A 22,553-nucleotide genomic window follows, 5' to 3' on the forward strand; every position below is an offset into this window, starting at 1 on the left:
ATATGATGCCAGTAGCATTAGACAGGAGAGGACATTATGAGCTGTTCTTGCCCACACTTGGTCTAAAATCTAATCTACTACTACACAAAAATGTCTCTGATGTAAAGAACAGCATTTATCTATCCCTTTTCTTTATTGTGTTGGTGTTGGGTGGATCTAAGAATGCCAATGTCAATGACAAATCTTTATGAAACCTTTGACAAAAATGCACTGATTGATAGATTTAACATTGAAATATTACATTTTATATAACCTGCTTCAAAGTAAACCACTGCAGGAGTTGCTTGATTAGTAAAATCATCAGAAAAGACTTAAAAAGTCCTTGAGTTTTGTCCTGAAAGAAATTTCGTGTTCACTATTTTGGGACCTGGCTCGCGGGTGCACTTACAAATGGCCGATTTGACGAGAATGGGACGAGACTCATCTGAATAGTTGCTGTTTCCTGCTCGGCTCACAGACTTCACCCTGAACACATATTCCCTTCGGTTCTTGAGGCCATGGACTGTAAATCTGAGGAGGAGAGATGAAGTTCAGACAGGTTGAATGGTCGGTCAAATCCTGGTCAACCATTACATCTTTAGCTCAATGCAATTATCTGATTGTATTAATAGAAATATTTAGTGGAATTATTTTTTTAGCTGGATTCTTTATTTTGTTATTCAGACTAACGTTACACCAACTATTCTCCCTGCAGCCAACCAGAAACATGACAACAAAACCTTCTAAGACATTGTTTTAATATATGTCCCCATTACCTGGTTTTGCTAACAGGCTTGTTGTTGACAGTCTTCCAGTCTTGTTTACCACTCTCACTGTAGTACAGGTAGTAGCCCTGGATGTCGTCTTTTTCTTTGGGTTCCTTCCACTGGAGCAGCACCGAGGTGTCGGTGTCTCTGATGGCCATGACAGAGTGAGGTGGAGCTGGCACCACTGATGGTATTAAGATGAAAAGCTATAAGGTTAAACTTTAGCTTCAATCATTGAATGATAATTAAATTAAAGATAAAATCAAATCAACTCTTCCATGGATTTTGGAAAATTCACACAGAACTTGATTAGTGACTAAGTGATTTACTCAAGCACTGTAATTCAGTACAACTTTGAGTTGCTTGTATTTGAGTATTTCCATTGTACGCTGCTATTCCACTACATTTCAGTGATTTCTATCGCTTTACCACGCTACATTTATCTGACAACTATACTGTAGTTGCCAGCTACTTTAACATACAAAACATGTAATCCACAAACAAAATATGATGCATTGTTATAGATAAAACTACCCATCAACATATAAAGTAGTTAAAATTAAAAATTAGAATGCTGCGTACATGTTAACAAATCAATCATTATAATCAAATATATAATAATGTTAACACTCTATAAGGGGCCATACTGTATCATGAGTCATTTTACTTTTGAAACTTTAAGCTGATAATAGTATAAAATATTACAATACTTTTGCACTTTTACTTGGGTAAAATTTTTAGTACAGGGATTTTACTTTAATATTGCTTCTTTCACCAAAGTACAAAACGGTACATAGCACATTTCTCACCTTGTGGCTTTCCCAAGGAGATGGGTGCACTCGGCTCAGAAGGGTCGCTGACACCGTACTTGTTGATGGAGCGCACTCTGAAGCAGTACTGCTTGCCTTTGACCAGGTCAAACACAGGGAACCTGGGAGAGTTTACCATCATGTCCAGACTGGCCAGCTCCCAGCTGCTCTTCCCTACCAGGGACTGATCCATGTACAGCAAAAAAAGAAGAAAATAAAAAACAAAGACAATTTCAAAAGCACAATCTACATCCATCCCAAGGACATTGTGCATTATTCAGTCTCCTTCAATTATGCTGGAGGATTCAATCTGCCAAGACTGCCAAATACTCCCATAATTCATTCAGATTTTGTACAATCACTTACTCTGTAGTTAACTGTCGATTGCATAGTTTCGGAGCAAACCACTTTACGTGTAGACAAGGGGAAAGAGGAATAAAGATTGGCAGTTTGGTGTGATGTAATCTCACATTGCCAGACCTTCTTCCACAGTGCAGCGAAGGAGGGTCTGGCTAGTACACACAGCATTCCGAGATGGGAGAAAAACGTGCTCTGGTTTATTGCCATTTCTTTAAACAAATCACAATCGTCATGGGCGGCACAAAGCACCGAGCCACGGTGCAGCTGCAAAATAGCCTTCTGGAAGTAACTTGTTTTGGTGGAACATGTGTCATGTGTACGTTCAAAGGTTGTTTTAGTCGTGCAACAGAAAACTCAGATTGGACAGATAGTCTAGCTAGCTGTCTGGATTTACCCTGCAGAGATCTGAGGAGCAGTTAACCATAGTCCTCATAAATTCACTGCAGTTTAAAATTACAACACAAAGAAAGCGTAAGGTAACGGACATCCGGTTGAAAAAGAGTGAAATCCGGGGCATTTTCCGGCAGCAACAGAGCAATACCGGAAGTGGAACGTCGTGGATATAGACTAGGTGTGATGTGATAGGCAAAAACTTCCAGGCAGAAATATTAGTACATTTTCACATATAGAAAGGCAGAAAAATGTGCAGATAGAGAGCCAAGCTATATATATATAAAAAACAGGTAAATTGTGGACAACCACTGACTCATCTTGACATCTTCTTCATCTAACCGTCTATATTTCACTTTTCTGCTTTTCTCTGAGGATTTATCATTATTTTCTTCTCTAACTCCCTGTTAAAGAAGTAAAAAACCTAACAAAAGAAAACTAGTACGCTAAAGAGATCAGTGATTATAAATTGCTTGCTCAAGGGCGAAAGGGATATTTGAATGTTCCCATCATTATATAAGCAGAAGTGAAGCAGCAGACTTTAGTAATTTCAGACGCCTTTGACAGATTTGACAGTTTTATTACCCTGGCAACTTATAAAAGTCCAATAAAAATCTACTTCCTGTGGCAGTTTTCGTGATTATTGGAGCTAGAAGCTGTGGGGTGTCTGGGTTGATATTGGAGAGCCAAAGCCGTTTATTGTTATTAGGAACAGGTCAGTCCCCACACTTTGATATGTTGGAGGACAATGTTGTTATTTTGGCATTCTTTGTGTTGGGGAGAAAAACTCAAAATTTAAAATGGGTTTTCTTTTATAGACATTACCTTGAATGCACCAAGTTAAAACTAGAATAAACTTTTAACTGATCTTGAGGCAAACAACACGTTCAGATCTCAGATCTAGGTAGTTTTAAATCAACAGTCAGAAAATAAAAGAAACTCTTTTAAGTGTGCAAGCAAGAAAATCAAACCGCAATGCCGAAGCGCAGGGCACGAAAGAGCAACATCAAGGTCTGCTGGCTTTTAATGAGTCCACAAATTCCCATTTAGACTGACACCACAGTGGTAGATAGAAGTGTGTGTGTGTGTGTGTGTGTGTGTGTGTGTGTGTGTGTGTGTGTGTGTGTGTGTGTGTGTGTGTGTGTGTGTGTGTGTGTGTGTGTGTGTGTGTGTGTGTGTGCGGCAGTCAAGCCAGTATGTATGGCTTATTTTTATGGTCTATGATCTGCAACTGTGGTTGTGTTGTTTACCTACTATAGTACCGTACCAGCCAAAGAGACAGCTGTGTGTGTGTGTGTGTGTGTGTGTGTGTGTGTGTGTGTGTGCCTACTCTCAAATGCATTCCTTGAATAATCAACTTCCACCAAGATAAATTGGATTACTTATTTTAATCCAGTTTCAAATTTCTCTGCAAGTTGTCCTTTAGGAGGAAAGATGTTACGTTTAGGAGAGTGACAAAGGGTTAATTGTCATCAACCAAGATCCCCAGAGTTATTGTAATATGAACATTTGTGTGTCTATGTGGGTGTGGGAGTAAAGACTGACCCGCTCCACGTAGAAGGTGAGCGGCTCCCTGCCTCTGGGTTCAGGCTCGGCCCAGCTCAGCACCACGTAGGTGTCGCTCACCTCGCAGGCGTGGACATTTGTAGGAGGGAAAGGAGCTTTGACCTGACCTGCAGAGCAAAGAGAGGAGGAGGAGGAGGAGGAGGAGGAGGAGGAAGAAAAATAGTCAGAATAAGGTCAGTGAGAATGAGATAATGGAGTCCAAAAATTACTGGTCTGCTGAATCTTTTTTATGCTCTTTTTGTTAAAATATTTGCATCAGGAAATGTAATGCATTGTCTGGTGGATTTAAGTCACTCACATAATGGGTGAGATTTACCTTGCTGCCCCAAATGTGACCTCCATTCCTAATACATTAGTGTACCAGATAATATACAGTCAAATGGCTTAAGTCAGCACACTTTCAATGACTCTCCAAGTGACTTAAGGTCGATGGAAGTGTTCAGATTTAGTTAAAACTCCTAATTTTTTGTGCCCGTATGTCTCTCTGTAAGTCTGGTCTCTTTGCTGTTAGTGGCGTAAAAGGGCCGATGCTGATCTGGTAGAAGCAGCAAGCCTGTGTGTGTGTGACTGTGTGTATCTGTTTGTATTTTTTATTGTAGTATGCTCTGCACTCAAGCACATTGGATTTGAAATCAATGTTGCATTGATGTTTCATTTTAAGGGTGAGGTGGTTGTTCACATCCACACTGGGTAAACGTATACAACTCATATACCTTTTTATTTTAGGACAATGCAGCAGGAGATTAATCCTAAACATTCAGCTAAAGAAACCAAGGAGATATTTAGGGCCAAAAAGTGAAAGTGTTTCTTTTTGACCATTTAAAGTAATGCTGTGTATTTTTTTATATTATATTTAAAGGAAAAGTTTGACATTTTGGTAAATACCCTTATTTGCTTTTTTTTCCTGAGAGTTGGATGAGAAAACCAATACAATATATATAATAATATAATATAATATAATATAATAAAGTATGAAGCTGGAGCCCGTTGGCGACTAGCTAAGGTTTGCATAAAGAAATAGTTGCAGCAAGTAACTTCTTGTTAAATCACAAAATGTCACTTTTACATTCCTGTTTATGTACTGGTTAACAAGATGAACATGTATTAAAAAAGTTCAGGTAGGGGTTCTTTTTAACTTCAGACAGAGCCAGGCTAGCTGCTTCCACCTGCATTCAAGTCTTCATGCTAAGCTAAGCTAATTGCCTCCTGGCTCTAGCTCCATACCTAATGCACTGACACAAGAGTGGAATTGGTCTTCTAATATAACTATCGGCATTAAAGAAAAAAGCGTATGTTGAATGTTAATCTATTTCTTTGAGGCAGTAATTAACAAGCATAGCATAACCAGGGGAGACATCAAGTGTATGCTGATGTTTATGGGTCATAGATTTTATTGACAGCAAACAATTTGCAACTAAATATGAAATATAATGACATTATTTAGGCATATTTTTGTCCTATAAATGTTGGTTCTCTAAATATGTTATTTGCGTATGTTTCCCTTAATTGGGGGACTGTTTACAAAAAGGGCGATGGTTCCTTCACTGTTCTATGTGAACACCTCAAATTAAAGTTGAAAGTTGGAACTTTAACCTCATAGTTATTGTTTCCATTGTGATAGAGTACAGAGTAAATAGCAACACAATAACTATCAGTTATTCAGACCACACTGAATGTGTGTATGTTTGGACACTACGGGTGTACATGTGACTGGTGACTACACTACGATTGGCCTGTAAACAAACCTCAGCAACAGCAAAACTTTGCTCCACCTCCGCTGTAAAAGGTGTCAAAGGACCACATATATAACCTCTATAAATGTTATATAATATTGTAATGTAGATTAATTCAAATAAAGCATTTCAAAAGTGTGTAGGAAGTTATGTGTATTGCAAAATCAGTCCAAGTTTAATGGAAGAATAATCTCACAAGTTTGCTTAAATGTAACTTGAAAAAAGCTGCAGACAAACACACATCCGATGCTTTCTCTTTTTCTTTCACACCTGCATAAACACGTTCTGCTACATTAAGGAACCGGACAAAGGAAGTATGAATGCACTGCATTTGCGACATTTATTTTTCTGGCTTCCTCCTCAAACACATCTTCCTCCTCCTCTCCCTTTATCTCTGTCTATGAGTTACATTGCCAAGGTTATCAGCTCTCTTCACAGGCATTCGCACTACCTCGGGCCATTATGTGCATTAACCAGGACACCACCGGGGACTGCTCATTCTTTTCACTCCTGCAAATGGGGGAAATATTCATTGCCTCAGCCATACAATTACTGCAGCTCGTTGTTAAATATAATATGAAGATGCATTAAGCCACGAGCCAGAGGCAGCCTAAAGACAAGGAGACGGCACCCTGTGTGCCAGTAAAACATTGATGCTGTTTGAAATCAGGGCTGAAAATGTTAAAATGGTATCTTTTTATGACAAAATTATACATGGTGAAATAAAAATGTGGCATTCTCACCTTCGAGTTCATCTTTTGTAATGGTGATCATCCTCCCTCTGTCTACTTTGACCACTGAGAAACGGGGTTGGAGATAGAGAGAAAGAGGGAGAGAGAGATAGGTTGGGGGGCAGAGGGAATAAAGAAGGAAGTCATATCAGGGTAATGAAGTTATATGAGAGCCCATGATAACACTATTAGTGTTAATAGTAGAGGAGCAGCCACTGGTAAGAGAGTCAGAGACACAAAGAGGTGAGAGAGAGAGCAACATGCAAGGATGGAGAGCAGGCTGGAGGCAAGTCAACCTTCTGCCTGTCCTTCATCTGTGTTTAATGATCGGCAACATTTGACCAGAGCCCATCTGTCCCCCCTTTAACACACACACTCACACACTCAATGATCTACGTTACATCTCCTCCGGTCGTTCTCATCCCTCCCTTGTATATAAAGTAGTTAACAAAACCTAAATGCCTTAAAAGTCATGTTTTAAGAAACAAAGTTCCATTCCAGGATGATATTAAGAAGCTGTCACATTAATGTCTGCAAGAACCTTCCGGCTTTATAAAATGATATCCACATCTACAGTACACATGTCTGTTTTCTCTCTGATGGCCTTTGCAGGTGTAAACACAGCAACTGAGGCAGATGAGGTGAATAAACAGCAGGCATGATTCGTAGACACTGCGCTGATGCTCTTTGTAGAAGCAGATGCAAATAAGTCACAAATTAAAGGAAACACCTGAATAAATGAGTGGAGAAACATAATGAATCCCATACAGAGCACAAGAGGTCACTGAATGGTTAGATGAGTGTGGAAACGATGTGAATCGTGTGCTATGACCTTTACAGTCACCAGATCTCAAGGCAACTGAACACCTATGGAAGATTTTGGAGCGATATGTATATATCTTTTGTAAGAATGTCCCTCCAGTAGAGTAAAAGATACTTGGAGAATGAGAAGGGATTAACAGCAGGCCACGCTGCACTTTTACTGCACCACATGTTTATTTATCTTCTCAGATGAGCTCACAAATGAATAGTTGAGTATGAGCATTAATAATAAAGACTGCAACTGAACCTCATTATGAACAGGTGTCTTGTAATGTAACATTACTGCAGGGGATAGTTGTGTGATTGCTACTTATTTTACTCACTTTGTATTAGGGAACTGGTAAAGTACAAGATGTTTTTAATAGATTTTCTGATTGAAAAGCTTATGTGGTTACTTGATGATATTGCATACATTCAAGAGTTCATGATCAGCATATGGATTTATTAGTGGTTATGATTATACATCTACAATCCCTATATCCTGTGGTTTGGCTTTTTGGTCTGAACCCAACAGTCAGGTTATGTTGTTTTTGCTTTAATTGTGTCACCAATTTGTGTTTTTCTAGCTGTTGTGTAGTGACATATCACAGTCTTTTTATATGGCAATTTGACTGTTAGAGTGTGTAATGTTTACCCATGGTCCTGGTGTGTTCCAGGGGGTCTGCAGTGAGGACGGGCTCTGTAGCCATGGAGGGACGCCCTGCTCCAGCCTGGTTAACAGCACGAACTCTGAACTGGTACAGAGTTCCTTCCTTTAGCCCACACACTGGGTAGTAGCACATTTTCTGAATATGCACATTGCAGCGCACCCACTTACCATGACCGAGGTCATATCTGAGAGAGAGAGAGAGAGAGAGAGAGAGAGAGAGAGAGAGAGAGAGAAAAGAGAGAGAGAGAGAGAGAGAGAGAGAATAAGAGGTAAACAAAGAACAAAATACATAACGTTTGAACAACTTAATGTGCAGTCTGCAGGGTGTAACATTATAAAAAAAACAATTTCAAAGGATTTTAGGCTGCACAACTAAACATATAAGCCAGTAAATATCCCCCCCAAGACGCATAATTGTGACCAGAGACCATCATGCAAAAGATAATGGGCTACCAAATGCAGTAAAACCTGATTTTAAAATAGAATGCGAGCTCAGATTATACAACATCGATAACAAATTGTTGCCATTTGCAATAAACAAAGACAGAAAGGAGTGCAGTTTTCTGACCATGAGGATGAGGAGGTTGCTAGGGAACTGGGAGATATCTTACATTTTCCTCCTCACCCAAAAGCCAAAACCTTCAGGAGCATTTCACAAACACACACACACACACACACACACACACACACACACACACACACACACACACACACACACACACACACACACACACTAATGCACTAATGAACAATCTTTGCTCTTTACACACACACACGCACAGACACACACACACACACACACACACACACACACACACACACACACACACACACACACACAAACGATCCTGATTGATTGGTGTTGGTAATAAGTGCAGCACCTGTTCTCCTGCCGGAGTCTTTGACTCTACTGTCAACATAGTGTCGAGGGCTGATAATTACCATGTATACCATCTATCTCATGTGAACTCTGCCAAATGGATACAACACCACTGCTGGCCGCCACCACCGCCATCTTTATCTGCCCTAATCCAATTTCCTCACCAGCAGCACGCAGAGAAAGATGAGGTTCAGCAGGATAGTCTTTCTGTACGACTATTGTTGACTTGCAATACAGGAAATGGCTTTAAATACAAACAAAAATAAGACTTTCTATGGAGATTCAATCAATGTGAGTTTACTGTAAGAGATCTTCTGAATATTCTGGCAATGGAAAATCCACTGCAGTCAAAAAACTTTATATCAATACACCGAACTGAATTTTAATCAGCCATATGTAATGAAAACCAGCAGAAAACAACAGATTTTTAATTGAGCGAATTATCAATCGGCAATTATTTTCACAATTAATTGATTGTTTTAGCTATTTTTCAAGCAAAAATGCCATAAAATCTCTAGTTCCAGCTACTCACTTTAAAAGGATAGCCTATGCTGCTTTTCTTTGTCTAATTTTTTTATGTACTGTAAGCTTTGGAATTTGTCACTATTTTTTGACATTTTACACACCAAATGTTTAGTTGGTTAATTGAGAAAATAAGATGAATTGATCATAAAACTAATCATAAGTTGTTTATATTACTATTGATTATTATTTGAGATTTACCCTTTTTAAATAACATTTTTATTTCACTTCTCTGCTGATTCTAACCCTTATCAATCATTTTCCAGATGTTACAGAAGCTGTCACTGGTCTCTATTCACACATGTAGATATAATGGCACGTTTGATACATATTCTGAGCCGCAATAAGCTTGATAATCAGACTTAATTGCCATAGAAGTGAATAAGAGAAGTCCTTAAAATTCTCAGCAAAATGGAAATTTGAACATCTGTCCTTGATAACTGGGCGAACTCTGTCTGCTGATGAAGGTCGTCCAATCAAATACTCCATAACAGCTACTAAGTGGACCTTGTGGTGGGATTGTTAACTATTGTTTCTGAGTTCAAGCATGAAATTACAATCTCACCGTCATTTTGTTTCACTTCAATCACTTGAATAAAAAAAAAAAAATGAAAAATTCAATGATGTAAGCTGTGATTTAAGCCAATCCTTACCTTTCCACATAATAACCTTCTACAGCTGAGGCTCCATCAGCACTAGGTGGCTGCCAGGTAAGGAAGACGTAGTCCTTGTTGACGTCTGATACCTGGACGCCCAGAGGAGAGGCGGGGCCTCCCACCACTGCAGCTGATGCATCTGCGGCATGAAGAGGAGAGAGTTGGTTAGAGGAGGAAAAAAAACTGAGGAAGATGGAGAAACTGGATCAATGGAAGAAAATAAGCAAAAATGAGGAATTAGACAGATAGAAGATGGATATTAGTCTGAAGTTGATTGGGGGCAAAAAGGAAAGAGTAACAGAGAGAAAAGTGATGGGAAACATGGAAGATTGAAGAAAAAGATTAGATAGAAAAGTGAGCAGATGATATAAGAAAGGAAGGAAGTATTTAATGTATTCTAGCTCATCCACATTATGTGGGCCAGAGAGTGAAATGTTGAGGCTAAGGCTGGAGGAAGTAACATATTAACAGAATCAACATATTCTATAGAATCACTACCAGCATATGTGATAAGATAGAGGGGAAGGGAGAAAAAGAAATGAGAAAATTATGCTAAGCGGATTGAAGTGATCAGATGTGTTCCCAGACCTTTTCTTCTGGCTGGGAATAGATGCTTCTTAAAAAAAAGATTCAACATCAAGCACATCTCTTTCCTGTTTTTAAATTTGAATCCTGGTCCTCCATTCCCTCCCGTTTCCTCCTCTCTCATTTGTCTTTGCTCTCCTGTAATGCCTATTTGTAATGCAAATATGACGGATGAATGAAGGACAAAACCCACAAGCAAGGAAGTTTGCTGATTCACTAATAAGTACCTCCAGCTCTGGTAGAAAACCTTTTTTAGATAATTTTTTGGCTTTTATGGCTTTTAATTGACAGGATAGCTTGAAGACAAGAAAGGGGGAAAAGACGGGGGACGACAAGTGGCAATGGGGGCGGGGGTCAGATTCGTACCCAGGCCCAGGACTCAGCCTACATGGGGCATACACTCTACTGGGTGAGCTAGAGGTTGACCCGAAAAGCTTCTTAAAGGGATACTTCACTGATTTAGCATTACTAAATGCCGACCATTCTACATTCCACGCAAATTTATGGCTGTTTTTATACTCTGTGTTTACAGCCCACCAAGCGCTAATGCTAGTAGGCTATGCGTTAGCTGAACTTTACGGAGCCTATAAATGTGTGTGCACTAAATGTAGCCTGTTTCGTATGTCGTTTTTATATAATGTTGTTTTTATATAATGTCGTTTTTATATATTTTAAATGTGTAACACCACTTGAGCCACGGTGAAACGTTGATTTGTGTATATGGTTGAAATGATAGTAGGCTCGTTCGAGATGAACTGCGCCTCGCCTCCTAAAGCGGACGAGAGCAGGCGGCAGCAGCCGGGGGCGGTGACAAAAATCCGCTCTCAAGTCGGACAGTTTTCCAGCCGTTTCCAGCAGCCTTCAGGCTGAACAGGAAGTGACAGAAACACTGTGGTCCGATTCAGACCCATATATCAGTCTCCAGTTGTTTTTATTATGACAGAGTAGCTGTCAAAATGCTGTTGATGATTTAAATTAACAACACACTGTAGATGATCTGTAATCTGAACAGATTTAGTCTCTCTGACTTCTAAACATCACTATCAGTCACACAACATGTGTTCTGTACAGAATAAGCTTTTAAATCAAACAAATAGCAGTTAAAATCCTTCCAATTCAAAATCAATAAAAAGTTTATATAAAACGTCATCATGTTGAGTCGATTCTGAACCAATCAGCTGTTAGATCAGCTGAGAGGCCGGCGTTTCCGAGCATGCCCTGGGTCCGCCTGGGTCTTGCAGTCGGTGGAGAGCAACTGTGGCGCCAGGCTCTAAAAACTGCGGCCGCCTTGATCTCATGAGATTATCGTTGCCCATGGGTGCATGACGTCAGAGCAAGTCGGGATCAAGTCGGACACAAATCTAACCGGCATGCATTGGGCGGCGATCGCCGGTGATCAATTCTGCGCAGATCTGGCTCATCTCGAACGAGCCTATTAACAGTAGGCGTGGCTTGGGAGTAGACTCGAAAGCAGCGAAGCAAGTGCATTCTGGGATTTGGCTTTTCTCGGCCTAGAAGCCCCCAATTTCTAAAATTTGTTCACATTTCTTCTACATAAGTGACCCAATTTAAAGATATATTCATCTTTCCAATTGTGTAATATCCCTTTAATAAGAAAGAGAGACCTGAGCTAAGATTTTAAGAGCTTTTCAAAAAGAGTCATCTGTGTGTTTGGACTGGTACTGTTAATCTTTGATGTATAGTTGCTCACCAAGTTCATGAATGATTCAGTGTACATTATACTGGGACTGTGGCAGTTAAGGTTCAATGCATACATGAGCACTGGAATTACATTGAAAGATGCCAAACCTCCTCGCAGAGCTGCCCAGATACATTGCAAATGTTTGATGAGTCAAGTGGGAGTTGTTCTCTGAATTATTTGCATGCGGCAAACAATGTAGAAGAGAAAATAGCAGTCTGTGAAGAATATATAGTTTCATTGAACAGAGTTAACAAGCCCTCTAAAGCAGAACAGCTTGATTGATGGAACAATTTCCCCGTATGAATCAGGCTAGCCTGCTGACAGGAAATGAAAGTAGCACCAAAATCTGGTGAATACAAATAGTGTTTTGAGTAAAGGTTTCAGTCAAAACACCATTTATCCAGCTTGGAACATGAAATGATGATTCCATCCTCCAAAAATAGGGGTATTTTTTTATGCAAAGGTCTCGAGGTCTCTCCAATGCATTTCTCAGGTTTTCAAACACTAACGGGATCACTTCAGAATGAAGCATATCATTTGAAACAGGCAGGCTGTTTAGAGACACCATTCAGTATTTGAGTGGTTTCTGATGTGATCTGGTGTGACAGCTATTTACATGCCTGCCCAAGAGCAGATGTATACATTATAAAGGACATCATAAGAGTAGTAGCACATTTTGGGGTGTCTGTGATGACAAGACTCCAGAAAGTCAAACATCACGGTCAAGAAATATTCTGTCACATAACCCCCCTGTACAACCACAACATTTACACAAACGAGATATAACATTGTTTATAATAATGTTAATTAGTGAACTTTAGAGGGGCTCGTAGGGGAATTTCGTTGGACAGAGCCAAGCTAGCTGTTCCCCCTGTTTTCAGTCTTTGTGCTAAGCTAAGCGAAACTTACTGACAGAGTGACATTGATCTTCTTATCTAGCTCTTGGCAAGAAAGGAGATATGCATATTTTCCTAAATGGCGAACTTCTCCTGAAATGTTGACAAAACAATCTCAACACAAGGTCCCTTTATTAGCCTTCTCTAGGGCTTTCAACCATCTCACCAAGTTGAACTATTATTTGAAAGGTTTAAGATTTAACCTTTATGCTCAACACCCTAAACATTTTATGGTGAAATGCAATGAATACCAATACATTTTGTTATATATATAATATATATATATATTTTTTTTCTTTTATAATTGTATTATAATGATAAAAAATACTTTGATGTCTGAGAAAGAATTGAATAATTACACCTTTTAAAACTACATGATAAAGGACCAACGATACATGCAGTACTTAAAAAAAAAAAGGTCCTCACCTTTGACGTAGACGAAAGCACTGTGTTCCTGGATATTATCCCAGGTCCTCAGTCGGGCAGTGTAAACACCTTCATGATCCTTCTGTGCAACCTTTAAAGTGATGGAGGCCTCATTGTCGACTGTCTTAATCTCCAAAGTGCTAGACTGATAAAGCTGGATGCCTAGAGAATGAAATAAAATAACTGACAAACCTAAAGCACACATTTAAATTGTAAAACATTTGGCTCATTTTCAACAGTACTTACCATCTCTGAACCAACTGACATCCTGCTGGAAGGGCAGCAGAGCTGAGGTGAAGGTACATTGCAGGGTGAGGCTGTCACCCTCCTTCACCCATGTTGGGGGAAAGGTGCTGCCAAACTGGGCTTCTTGCTCAAGCTTCAAGGCTAGGGGAGAGCAGAAGAGAGAAGATGGAGGAGGAGGTGAAGTGATGAGGAGGAAAGGAGAGATAAAGGGTAAGGAAGGGAGATGATGTAGAAGTAGAAGAAAGACAGCATGAGTAAATAGGAGGAGAACTGGCTGACAAATTGGTAAGGTAAAGAAAGAAAAAGAAAAGAAAAGTAAAAAGAAGGGTTTTGAAAGAGAAATTAAAAGGAGAAAAGCACTTTTCATCAATATACACAGTCGCTTTCCTTACTGGTGCTGGGCAAAGATAAAATTGATTTTAAAAAAATAGGTCCAATCCAGATACAGCCTTACTGCAGCAAAAAAGAAGAAATTCCAGACGGCAATCATTTTGGGTTGATGTTGCACTAAAAAATTGCACTGACCTCCTTTTGGCCACTACAAAGGAAAGAAGCATGACCAATAAAGAGGAGAGGAATCAGGAAGCAGAGGATGTGCAGGAGGTAAGTGGTAGGCAGGAAGAAGTATGCTGATTCTTGATAAGAGATGAGAGCTGCTTCCATCATCTCTCCAGCTGTGTCACCAAACCTGGCTCTCATGTCTCTATACCACCATTTGTGTGCTATGACATCAGTTTTTCACTTTTCTCTGCAAGCTAGCTGTAACAAGCTCTTCCTTCCTCAGTTTCTCTCACTAGTGACAGGGAGTGAAACGAACAAAGCAATTTAGAGGGTCTTAATTAACTCAAAAGACCATCTTATGCTGACTTGCATAGCCATAATAGACAAAAACCCTCTGCTTCATCCAAGGGTGCAAAGAGACCCCTCACCTGTAACAGAAGATGGCAAAAAAAGCTGAATATGTGACAATTATTTTTTTAAGTGAAGAATTCCTGACAAGTCACTCCTTCAGCTGCCATTCTCTTACTTGTCAAAGCACTGAAGCAATATAATCTGGACGTGAGAGATATGTGTGCCACGAGGTCTTGTCCAATCCCATTCTCAGGGATGCATCTGAGAGACTGGGACATGTTTCTTATAATGATCTTGCTCTGCTCAGCAGCCCAGGAATGTGCGTATAGCATCATCAAAAACACACCGCTTCGATCTTTGATTCACATCATTCATACCTTTCCTCAGTGTAATGATGATTATGATAAATTCACCACAGTTGCGCTTCTGTTTATTGAGTGATTCATGTTGGAAAATATGATGTGCTTCATATAATCAAGTATCAGTTACATAAAAATGGCAGCATGCAATTCTTCAGCACATGCACGCAGCAAGGAGGCCTCACGGCCATTGCATGGCGATGAAGGTTCATTCAAAATGATCGCCTCTTAATTTTTGACTGTGGGGAGACTGTATTGCATTGTATTGTACCTACACATTACTTTGCAAAATAGTTAACAGTAGAGTAAAAAAGACATCCTTGCATAAGGAATGATGACTTGTATCTGTATTTGTCCCTATGAGATGTGTGTACTGTTGGTTGACTTTACTTTGGCAGTTTTTTCGGCTCTTTAAAATCATTTCATAGTAAAATAAAAATGGCAGAGATAGGTTTTTCTCCTACTCTTAAGCCAGTCCATAATTTGCATTTTTAAAGCTTGTCTACAATCTACTTATGACTTAAGTCCAAATATAAGTATAATAGAATTAACTTTATTTTAAGGGAACATGTTTAAATATCTTTGTCCATTGGTACTTTCTTGTAGGGTGCTTCACAAACAAATGTCACTGCTGATATGTGGGAACTTTAATGTGACAGAGGATGACACAGCTTTGCAAAGGAGTCCAAAAGGACAAGCAACACAAGTGGTCAAAGAAGCAAACAACAGTTAAACATATCTGTACTTGAATCCAATTATGTAAGCTACTACAGGATGTGAAAATGAGACAATGCACCCAAAATGTGCATTTGAAACATTTATCCATCCATCTCCATCCATCCATCTTTGTCCGCTTATCTGGGGTCGGGTCGCGGGGGCAGCAGCTCCAGCAGGGGATTAACCAGCTCCGTCTGGGGGATCCCGAGGCGTTCCCAGACCAGGTTGGAGATATAATCCCTCTACCTAGTCCTGGGTCTTCCCCGAGGCCTCCTCCCAGCTGGACGTGCCTGGAACACCTCCCTAGGGAGGTGCCCAGGGGGCATCCTTACCAGATGCCTGAATACCGAGATTTAGTGACACTAAAACACTGTCATGCTACTTCTGCCTTTGCTTCTGATAAACAAACGTCATAATTCGCATTGCAACAAGAGGCCCTTTTTAGGTAAACAGGTTACTTTAGGTATGTGAACAAACAGTCAATGCTGTTGTTTTTCTGGTGATAGTCTCTCCATTCTAGGCAAAATACCATCATAGCACTAATTTCCTTGCCTGATCAGATACTGAGCATATACAGTATGCACGGAACAGGCTGAAAATGTCATGATCCCCACACATAGTGGAGACTAATCTAGGCCAAAGAGTGCCACAGCCAATATGAGATGCTCCACAGCTTGGAGCAAAACGAAGGAAATCCCCTGCTGTCCCTGAAATGAAATATACATGACTGTCGTTTTTGCTCAACTGGAAGCAAGTCTTTTTTTATCCCTGCAGCAACTATCCCACAAATAGTCTTAGTTACATCCAAGGACACGCACACCCACACAGAAACAGAAACTCCCATGACAAACAAACATTGTCAATGCGCTGCTCCATTTCAGTGTATCAATATCTTTTTTATGAGGTGCAGCATGGACAGCAGAGCAGAGTGCTGTAACACAGTCTTCAAAGCTAACCCAGCCCTCCCTCGTTTACTGGTGGAGGGAAGAACTTCAAAGGGTGGCAGAGAAAATGAAAGGGGACACTTTTCATTAGGCCCTGGTGTGAAACTTACCGGGGGTCTGCGAGTGCTCTGAACCAGCCACGGCTCCTTGATATGCTGAAACGCAGGGCGGCAGAGCAGGACAGATTGGAGAAAGGCAGGAAGGGTCAGAGATGGAGACAGAAAAATAAAGACAGATGTGAGATAGAGAAACACAGCGGACAAATCAAACCTGGCAAATTGTCACATCTAATATTCCCTTTAACCTATTTTTAACAACCGAAGAAAGCGTGTGAATTGTAGATGACAAGCAGAAGTCTGGAATTGCATCATTAAAGCCATGACCATCTAATTGATCTACAACATTGGGAACTTTACTGCCTTTTAAGACAGGGTGGGTCAGTTAAAAAGTGCAAAGAAAAATCATTATTGTGAATGTCTCTGTCACAATGTTGAAAGGCCACAATGCCCACTGTAGATTTTTGCCTATTAGCCACCACTACACCCACTGTCCTCATTATAGTTTATACTGCATGAGATCTCTTTTTCTCATCATTTTAGTCTGGTGCTGATTCTCTTGCAAAAAAAATATGTGGTCAAATTTGGCCAAGCCGGCGTCTGCACCCTGTGGGCATCAATTCATGTTTGTCCCCCTGCAAAATAAAGGAACATTGAATTGTTTTATAGCCCAATTTCTGGGGCAAATACAATGCAATTTTGATATTTGAAAGTTAAAAAATCTGATGATAATATACCAACCAATTTTCACATTTCAAATTTAAACCCATAATATCACACATTCATGATAATTACATTTGGTTATGAGATTTGGGAGCTGTGACCATATGTAATGAAGAGCAGGACATTTTACAACTGAAAAATAAACTTGTCAGTGCCCTCTAGTGGACAAACAACACCATTTCTAAATTACCTCAAACATATTTGGCATTTCTACATTTCTGTCTCATTGGCAGACATATATATTGTCAATATATTTGGCCAATTTATCAGATGGGATCTATCATGAGTCTATTGGCTTTTGATTTGCAGTCAACGCCTCATAGGAGCTGCAGATGTTGAAGACAAAATATACCGTTGGTATATAATCCTCACAATGATAGATGCTCACATTTTGTTCCCAAGTACAGTAGTATTTGGAAATTGTTTAGACAAGGTGGTAAACACAGATTCTGGCACATTTCCTCTTTGACAGTTTAAACACTATAGGCACACTAGATATGTTACATCTGGTGTGAGCAACAGCATCACTGCTCTTTTTGTTTTTTTTTACATCGTTCATGTTTTATTTCATTAAAGTGACTAAAAGTTACATTAAGTGACAATAAAGTGACTTAAAGCACCTGGCAAAGGTAGGGGGCGGGGGTTTGGTAAAGTGGATACTAGCACTACGCTACTACGCATAGCTACTACGCATTGACATATATAAAGCTACTACGTCGCTGCGCGGCCATTGACATATATAAAAGTGCGCGGCCAGCGATATTTTGTTTCCCACTATGGCCACGCCAAAACCCGCCCTTCAATAGCATTCACACACTACTATTGGCCAGGCGTCCACGCTTACATGTACCCCTGACCAATCCCCTAACCGTAACCACTCGAGGTCAAATGCCTAACCCCAACCAATCAAGCTACTTCGTAGGGCGGGTCTTGGCGTGACCATAGTGGGATTCGTAATTTTGCACGCGGCCAAAGTTAAGAGAAGTAGCTAAGCTAGTCAATTTAAAAAATGTAATTTCGTAAAATATTCTAGATTCTTCTCGTTACAAAAAGTATATCATTACTCTAGCAGTAGGAAGGCCGGACGTTGAAGCACCTGTGGGAACAATTCGGTCCGATTGGAGGACAAAATGGAAGGAAATCACTGGAGTTTCTGCCCACTAAATTAGCAGCTAGCTAATTAGCTAATGTGACAGGTGCTGCTCTTCCCCAACACTCCCGTTTCCACCGGTCGCTTGTACCGCCGGTGTATGCTAGCTACACCTTAAATAATATACAGCGTTTCACAGACTGTTTAAAAGCGCTCATATGTGATGTTATCAGGACAAAGACAGGTTGGAAGATACTGCCAAGACATATGCTGCATATTGTTTCTACGGTTTTGACTCAACATCCAGGAGCCACGCTTCTCAAACAGATGGCCTAACGTTATCTGCTGAGAGAGACCCCAGCAGAAATCACTGACGGATATCCTGATGAGACGCTTCAAATCCAACACTGGCTGACTTCAACGAATAGTGAGTAACGAGACGTTACGGTTTATTTATTGACTGTTTAACGAATCTGTAGTTTGTAACATCGCAATCAGCTGCATCTCCGTTTTTGGATTCATGTCAACATTTGTTGCTGTCATGTGGTTGAGTTGTGGATGACACATTAGCCTAACGTGTGTGTTTTGCTCTGTGCTGTGTTGCTTGTTTCTGGGCTTGTTGTGTATTCGTTTCGCTGTTTGGTTATTCCTTCATGTCCAACTGTCTACCTGTCTGTAAACCTTGTTGATCTGTTTTATTTTTTATTTTTAAATGTATCATATAAAATGCAATGTTATATGTAGCATGTATAACAGAATTTAGGTTATACATAACTGACATTACATATATAACCTTGTTTAAATTTGTTTTGTTATCTACAAGTATCAGGAATAACAATTTTCCATTCACACACAAGTTACAGTATTCAGTGATTCAGGTGCTTTTGACCATGAGAGATTACCATTACTGAGCCTTAAAGCTGTGTTGTATTTAAAATTCAATTTTATTTATAGTATCAAATCATAACAAGAGTTGTCTCAAGACCCTTTACAGATAGAGTAGGTCTAGACCACACTCTATAATTTACAAAATACCCAACAATTCCAGTAATTCCCACAAGAGCAAGCATTTAGTGTGACAGTAGTGAGGAAGAACTTCCTTTTTAGGGCGACAGTGGTGAGGAAAAACTTCGGACAGACCCAGGCTCTTGGTAGGCGGTGTCTGACTGTGCCGGTTGGGGGTGTGATGAACAGTGGCAATAGTAGTCACAATAAAGATAATGGAACTATGACTAGAAATAGTAGTTGTAGTAGTTCATGGTGTACTAGGGCACTGCAGGGCGTTACATGGTGTAGCAGGACGTAGCAGGGTAATGCAGAGCGTTGCACGGTGTAGCAGGGCATAGCAGGGTTTTCAAAGCGCGGAAAGGTGCGTGGACCAAGTTTGAATGGCGTAGATTCTCTTATACAGCCTTTAATCTTAACCTGCTGCTTCTCAGATGATTTAACTGATATCCTACCTCAGTGACCCATAACCAGTTTAAAGCCTGCAACAGAACTCTTGTATTTCAGTCATTGTATTGTAACCCATCTTTGTATTATCCATAGTGGTTTTCCAACAAGGTGGAGCTAATATGAAAAAGGAAACTACTCACAGTTCACCAGAAGTGTTCCAAATGTCATAGCTTCCCCCAGGAGACTCTTGGCTACCACTTTATACTCGCCAGCATCATCAGGAGAGCACCTAAGGATATAGAAATTTATTTATCTGGGGCTGAAATAAAAATGTATCTGTAGTGTTAAAAATATGTGCTTTAATGGCACATTTTTTAGCAGTAGTATACTTTACTAAATTGTGATGGCTGATAAATGAATCCCAAATACAGCATATAGAAAGAGAGATGTGGTGCCTTACCATCAGACCCCTCATCTTAATTAACTCTTAATTCTTATGTAATTGGAGCAGACTTACAAATCAGCACCAGCATTAATTTCTCAGTTTGACAGCTATGTTTTATCTCATAACATGAATCTATGGCCAGGTTTGCTATCCACACATGCCCCATCTTACTCACCCATGCCTCAAACGCCTACTACAGTTTTCTGCATGGAGATTTTCAGCCTTAATTGGGGATTTAAGCTAGTGACCTACCTTCTGATCTCCAGTGAGTTTAGACCAAATGTTTGTTGAAGACTGTAATTCCATGGTTGGTCAGACATTCTCAGTGGCACACCATCCTTATACCTGAGGAAAGGAAGGTAGAAATAGATCTAAGTGTTTTTTTTTTAATATCAAAGGAAAAAGTGAACAATGGGCTAGGGTTTATGTTTCTCCCAGCTGATTACTTAATGCACGTCTTTCACTAATCAAATGTTAGTTTGGCTGAATCTATAACAGCCAGAGGGGCCCCTCTGATCTCTCATTCTGTCTTGTGCTGGGCACTGTTGAGGGCAGCTCATTGGGCTCGATGGGTCCCATATGGGAAGGTGAAACCCACGAGCTTCAAGTTATCTGGATCTCAGCGTATGTTCATGAATACTGAGCACACTCAGTCTATTCATCAGCTAGTCTCACAGCAGCTCAAGTATCAAGATTGACAGGTTGGCACGTTGTCTGAATTAACACAGGTAATTTCATATTAATACAGAGGGTGATATTCAAGTCAGGGTTCAGAACTGTAGTGTCATGACTTTAAGTCTATCTTTGTAGTCAGTCATTTGCATATGGGTGTATAACCTAACCTACCTCCTTACCTCTCACACTATATAGCCTAAGCCTAATGATTGTATGACAACAGTGTTTCACTGTGTTATGGATGAGTCATGAATTAATGATGCAATGCAGGGCTGCAACTAAGGACTGTTTTTATCTTTTTTTAATAAAGCAATTTATCTTGTCTATAGAATGTTAGAAAATTGAGAAATAATATCATACAATGCACTATAACCAAAAGTGTTATTTTCAATTGTTTTTATTTGTCTAACAATCCAAAACCCAAATATTTAATTTGCAGTGATATACAAAAAGAAAAGCAGCAAAAGATCACAGGCAACAAGTGATGAATGACTTAATTCGTGATTTATCAAAATTGTTGTCATTTACATTTTTGTTGTTTGACTGGTTGAACAATGTGTTAAAGTAAGACTTGTCAGGAGTGCACTTTATTATAGACCTTAAGGCGGCTTTAGTAGATTCAAGGTAGAACCATAAATCAAGGTTCATGCAGTGGTTCCCTGTAAGCAATAACTTTGGGCCAAGAGACTTTCTCTGCCCTAATCCACTCCAACCAAGCGAGAAACTAAATGAAAATGACACCAGTGAGCAGTGCGACCTGAGCAATAGACTTTAATAGAAACCGCTTGAAAATGAACCACCATAGGCCAATGGAGGCCAAACAAATGAAGTGCAGCAGAGTAGGAAGTTCTTACCATGTGACCTTTGGGGGTGGACAGCCCTGGATGGTACAGGAGAGTGTGACCGTCATGCCCTCCCAGACAGTGTGAGCTCTCAGGGGGATTGGGAAGTCTGGGGCCTTCTGACTCAGATGCTCCAGGTACTTCAAGTGGGCAGATGCCTTCTTTTCTGCCTGGAGAACAGACAGATCCAGGAAAATGATAGATAAATAGATTTTGCAGGTGAGAGGAAAAATAATTTGCTAATATTGTATGTATCTCTTAAAGCTTTAGTGTGTAACTTTGTGATATTAATGAACATCTGTTACATTCAAGCCATTGCCAAATGAGTTAATACAAAGCTAATTAAGACTATCAGCTCCACAAAACTCACTCTGTATTTCTCAGTATGGCTATGTTCAGAAGATGGTGTCGTCTGGCGACTTTCGCGCGCAGAAACTCAAGTGAAGATAATTTCTTTTTTTTTTTTTTTTATCCTCCGTGTCCTCCTTGGTTGCTAGCAACTGCATGGAGGAGGGGTGGGGGCTGTGCGCGATCACGGAAGGCTTGTATCACATAGACGCGCCAACAGTTTCTTTTGTCATTACTTAGATTTCCTCATGGGGGCGACAGAAACTACGCATTATAGCTTTATAAAGTAAACTTTATTTTCTACAGCAAATGTTCAAGTGCTTCATTCAAACAGAATGAGAGAAAAAAATAAACTAAGGAAACTTAGTATGAAAATAGACAAATAGTC

At 39.9% G+C, this 22,553-nt stretch overlaps 1 protein-coding gene across 1 annotated transcript in view; it reads right to left on the minus strand.

The window, feature by feature from the left end:
• Positions 1-22,553, minus strand: part of myom3 (myomesin 3) — a 66,877-nt gene that overhangs the window by 21,464 nt on the left and 22,860 nt on the right. The window contains exons 5-17 of the mRNA XM_039807281.1: positions 21,830-21,987; positions 20,553-20,645; positions 20,056-20,144; positions 16,702-16,746; positions 13,720-13,860; positions 13,474-13,635; positions 9,862-10,003; positions 7,792-7,991; positions 6,348-6,401; positions 3,851-3,978; positions 1,556-1,739; positions 756-930; positions 389-510 (exon numbers count right to left, since the gene is read on the minus strand). Of these exons, the coding sequence (XP_039663215.1) occupies positions 389-510; positions 756-930; positions 1,556-1,739; positions 3,851-3,978; positions 6,348-6,401; positions 7,792-7,991; positions 9,862-10,003; positions 13,474-13,635; positions 13,720-13,860; positions 16,702-16,746; positions 20,056-20,144; positions 20,553-20,645; positions 21,830-21,987 (1,693 nt within the window). The remainder of the gene's footprint in view (positions 1-388; positions 511-755; positions 931-1,555; positions 1,740-3,850; positions 3,979-6,347; positions 6,402-7,791; positions 7,992-9,861; positions 10,004-13,473; positions 13,636-13,719; positions 13,861-16,701; positions 16,747-20,055; positions 20,145-20,552; positions 20,646-21,829; positions 21,988-22,553) is intronic.

Source organism: Perca fluviatilis, chromosome 7 (genome assembly GCF_010015445.1).
Source record: "Perca fluviatilis chromosome 7, GENO_Pfluv_1.0, whole genome shotgun sequence".
In the NCBI taxonomy this organism is placed as follows: domain Eukaryota; kingdom Metazoa; phylum Chordata; class Actinopteri; order Perciformes; family Percidae; genus Perca; species Perca fluviatilis.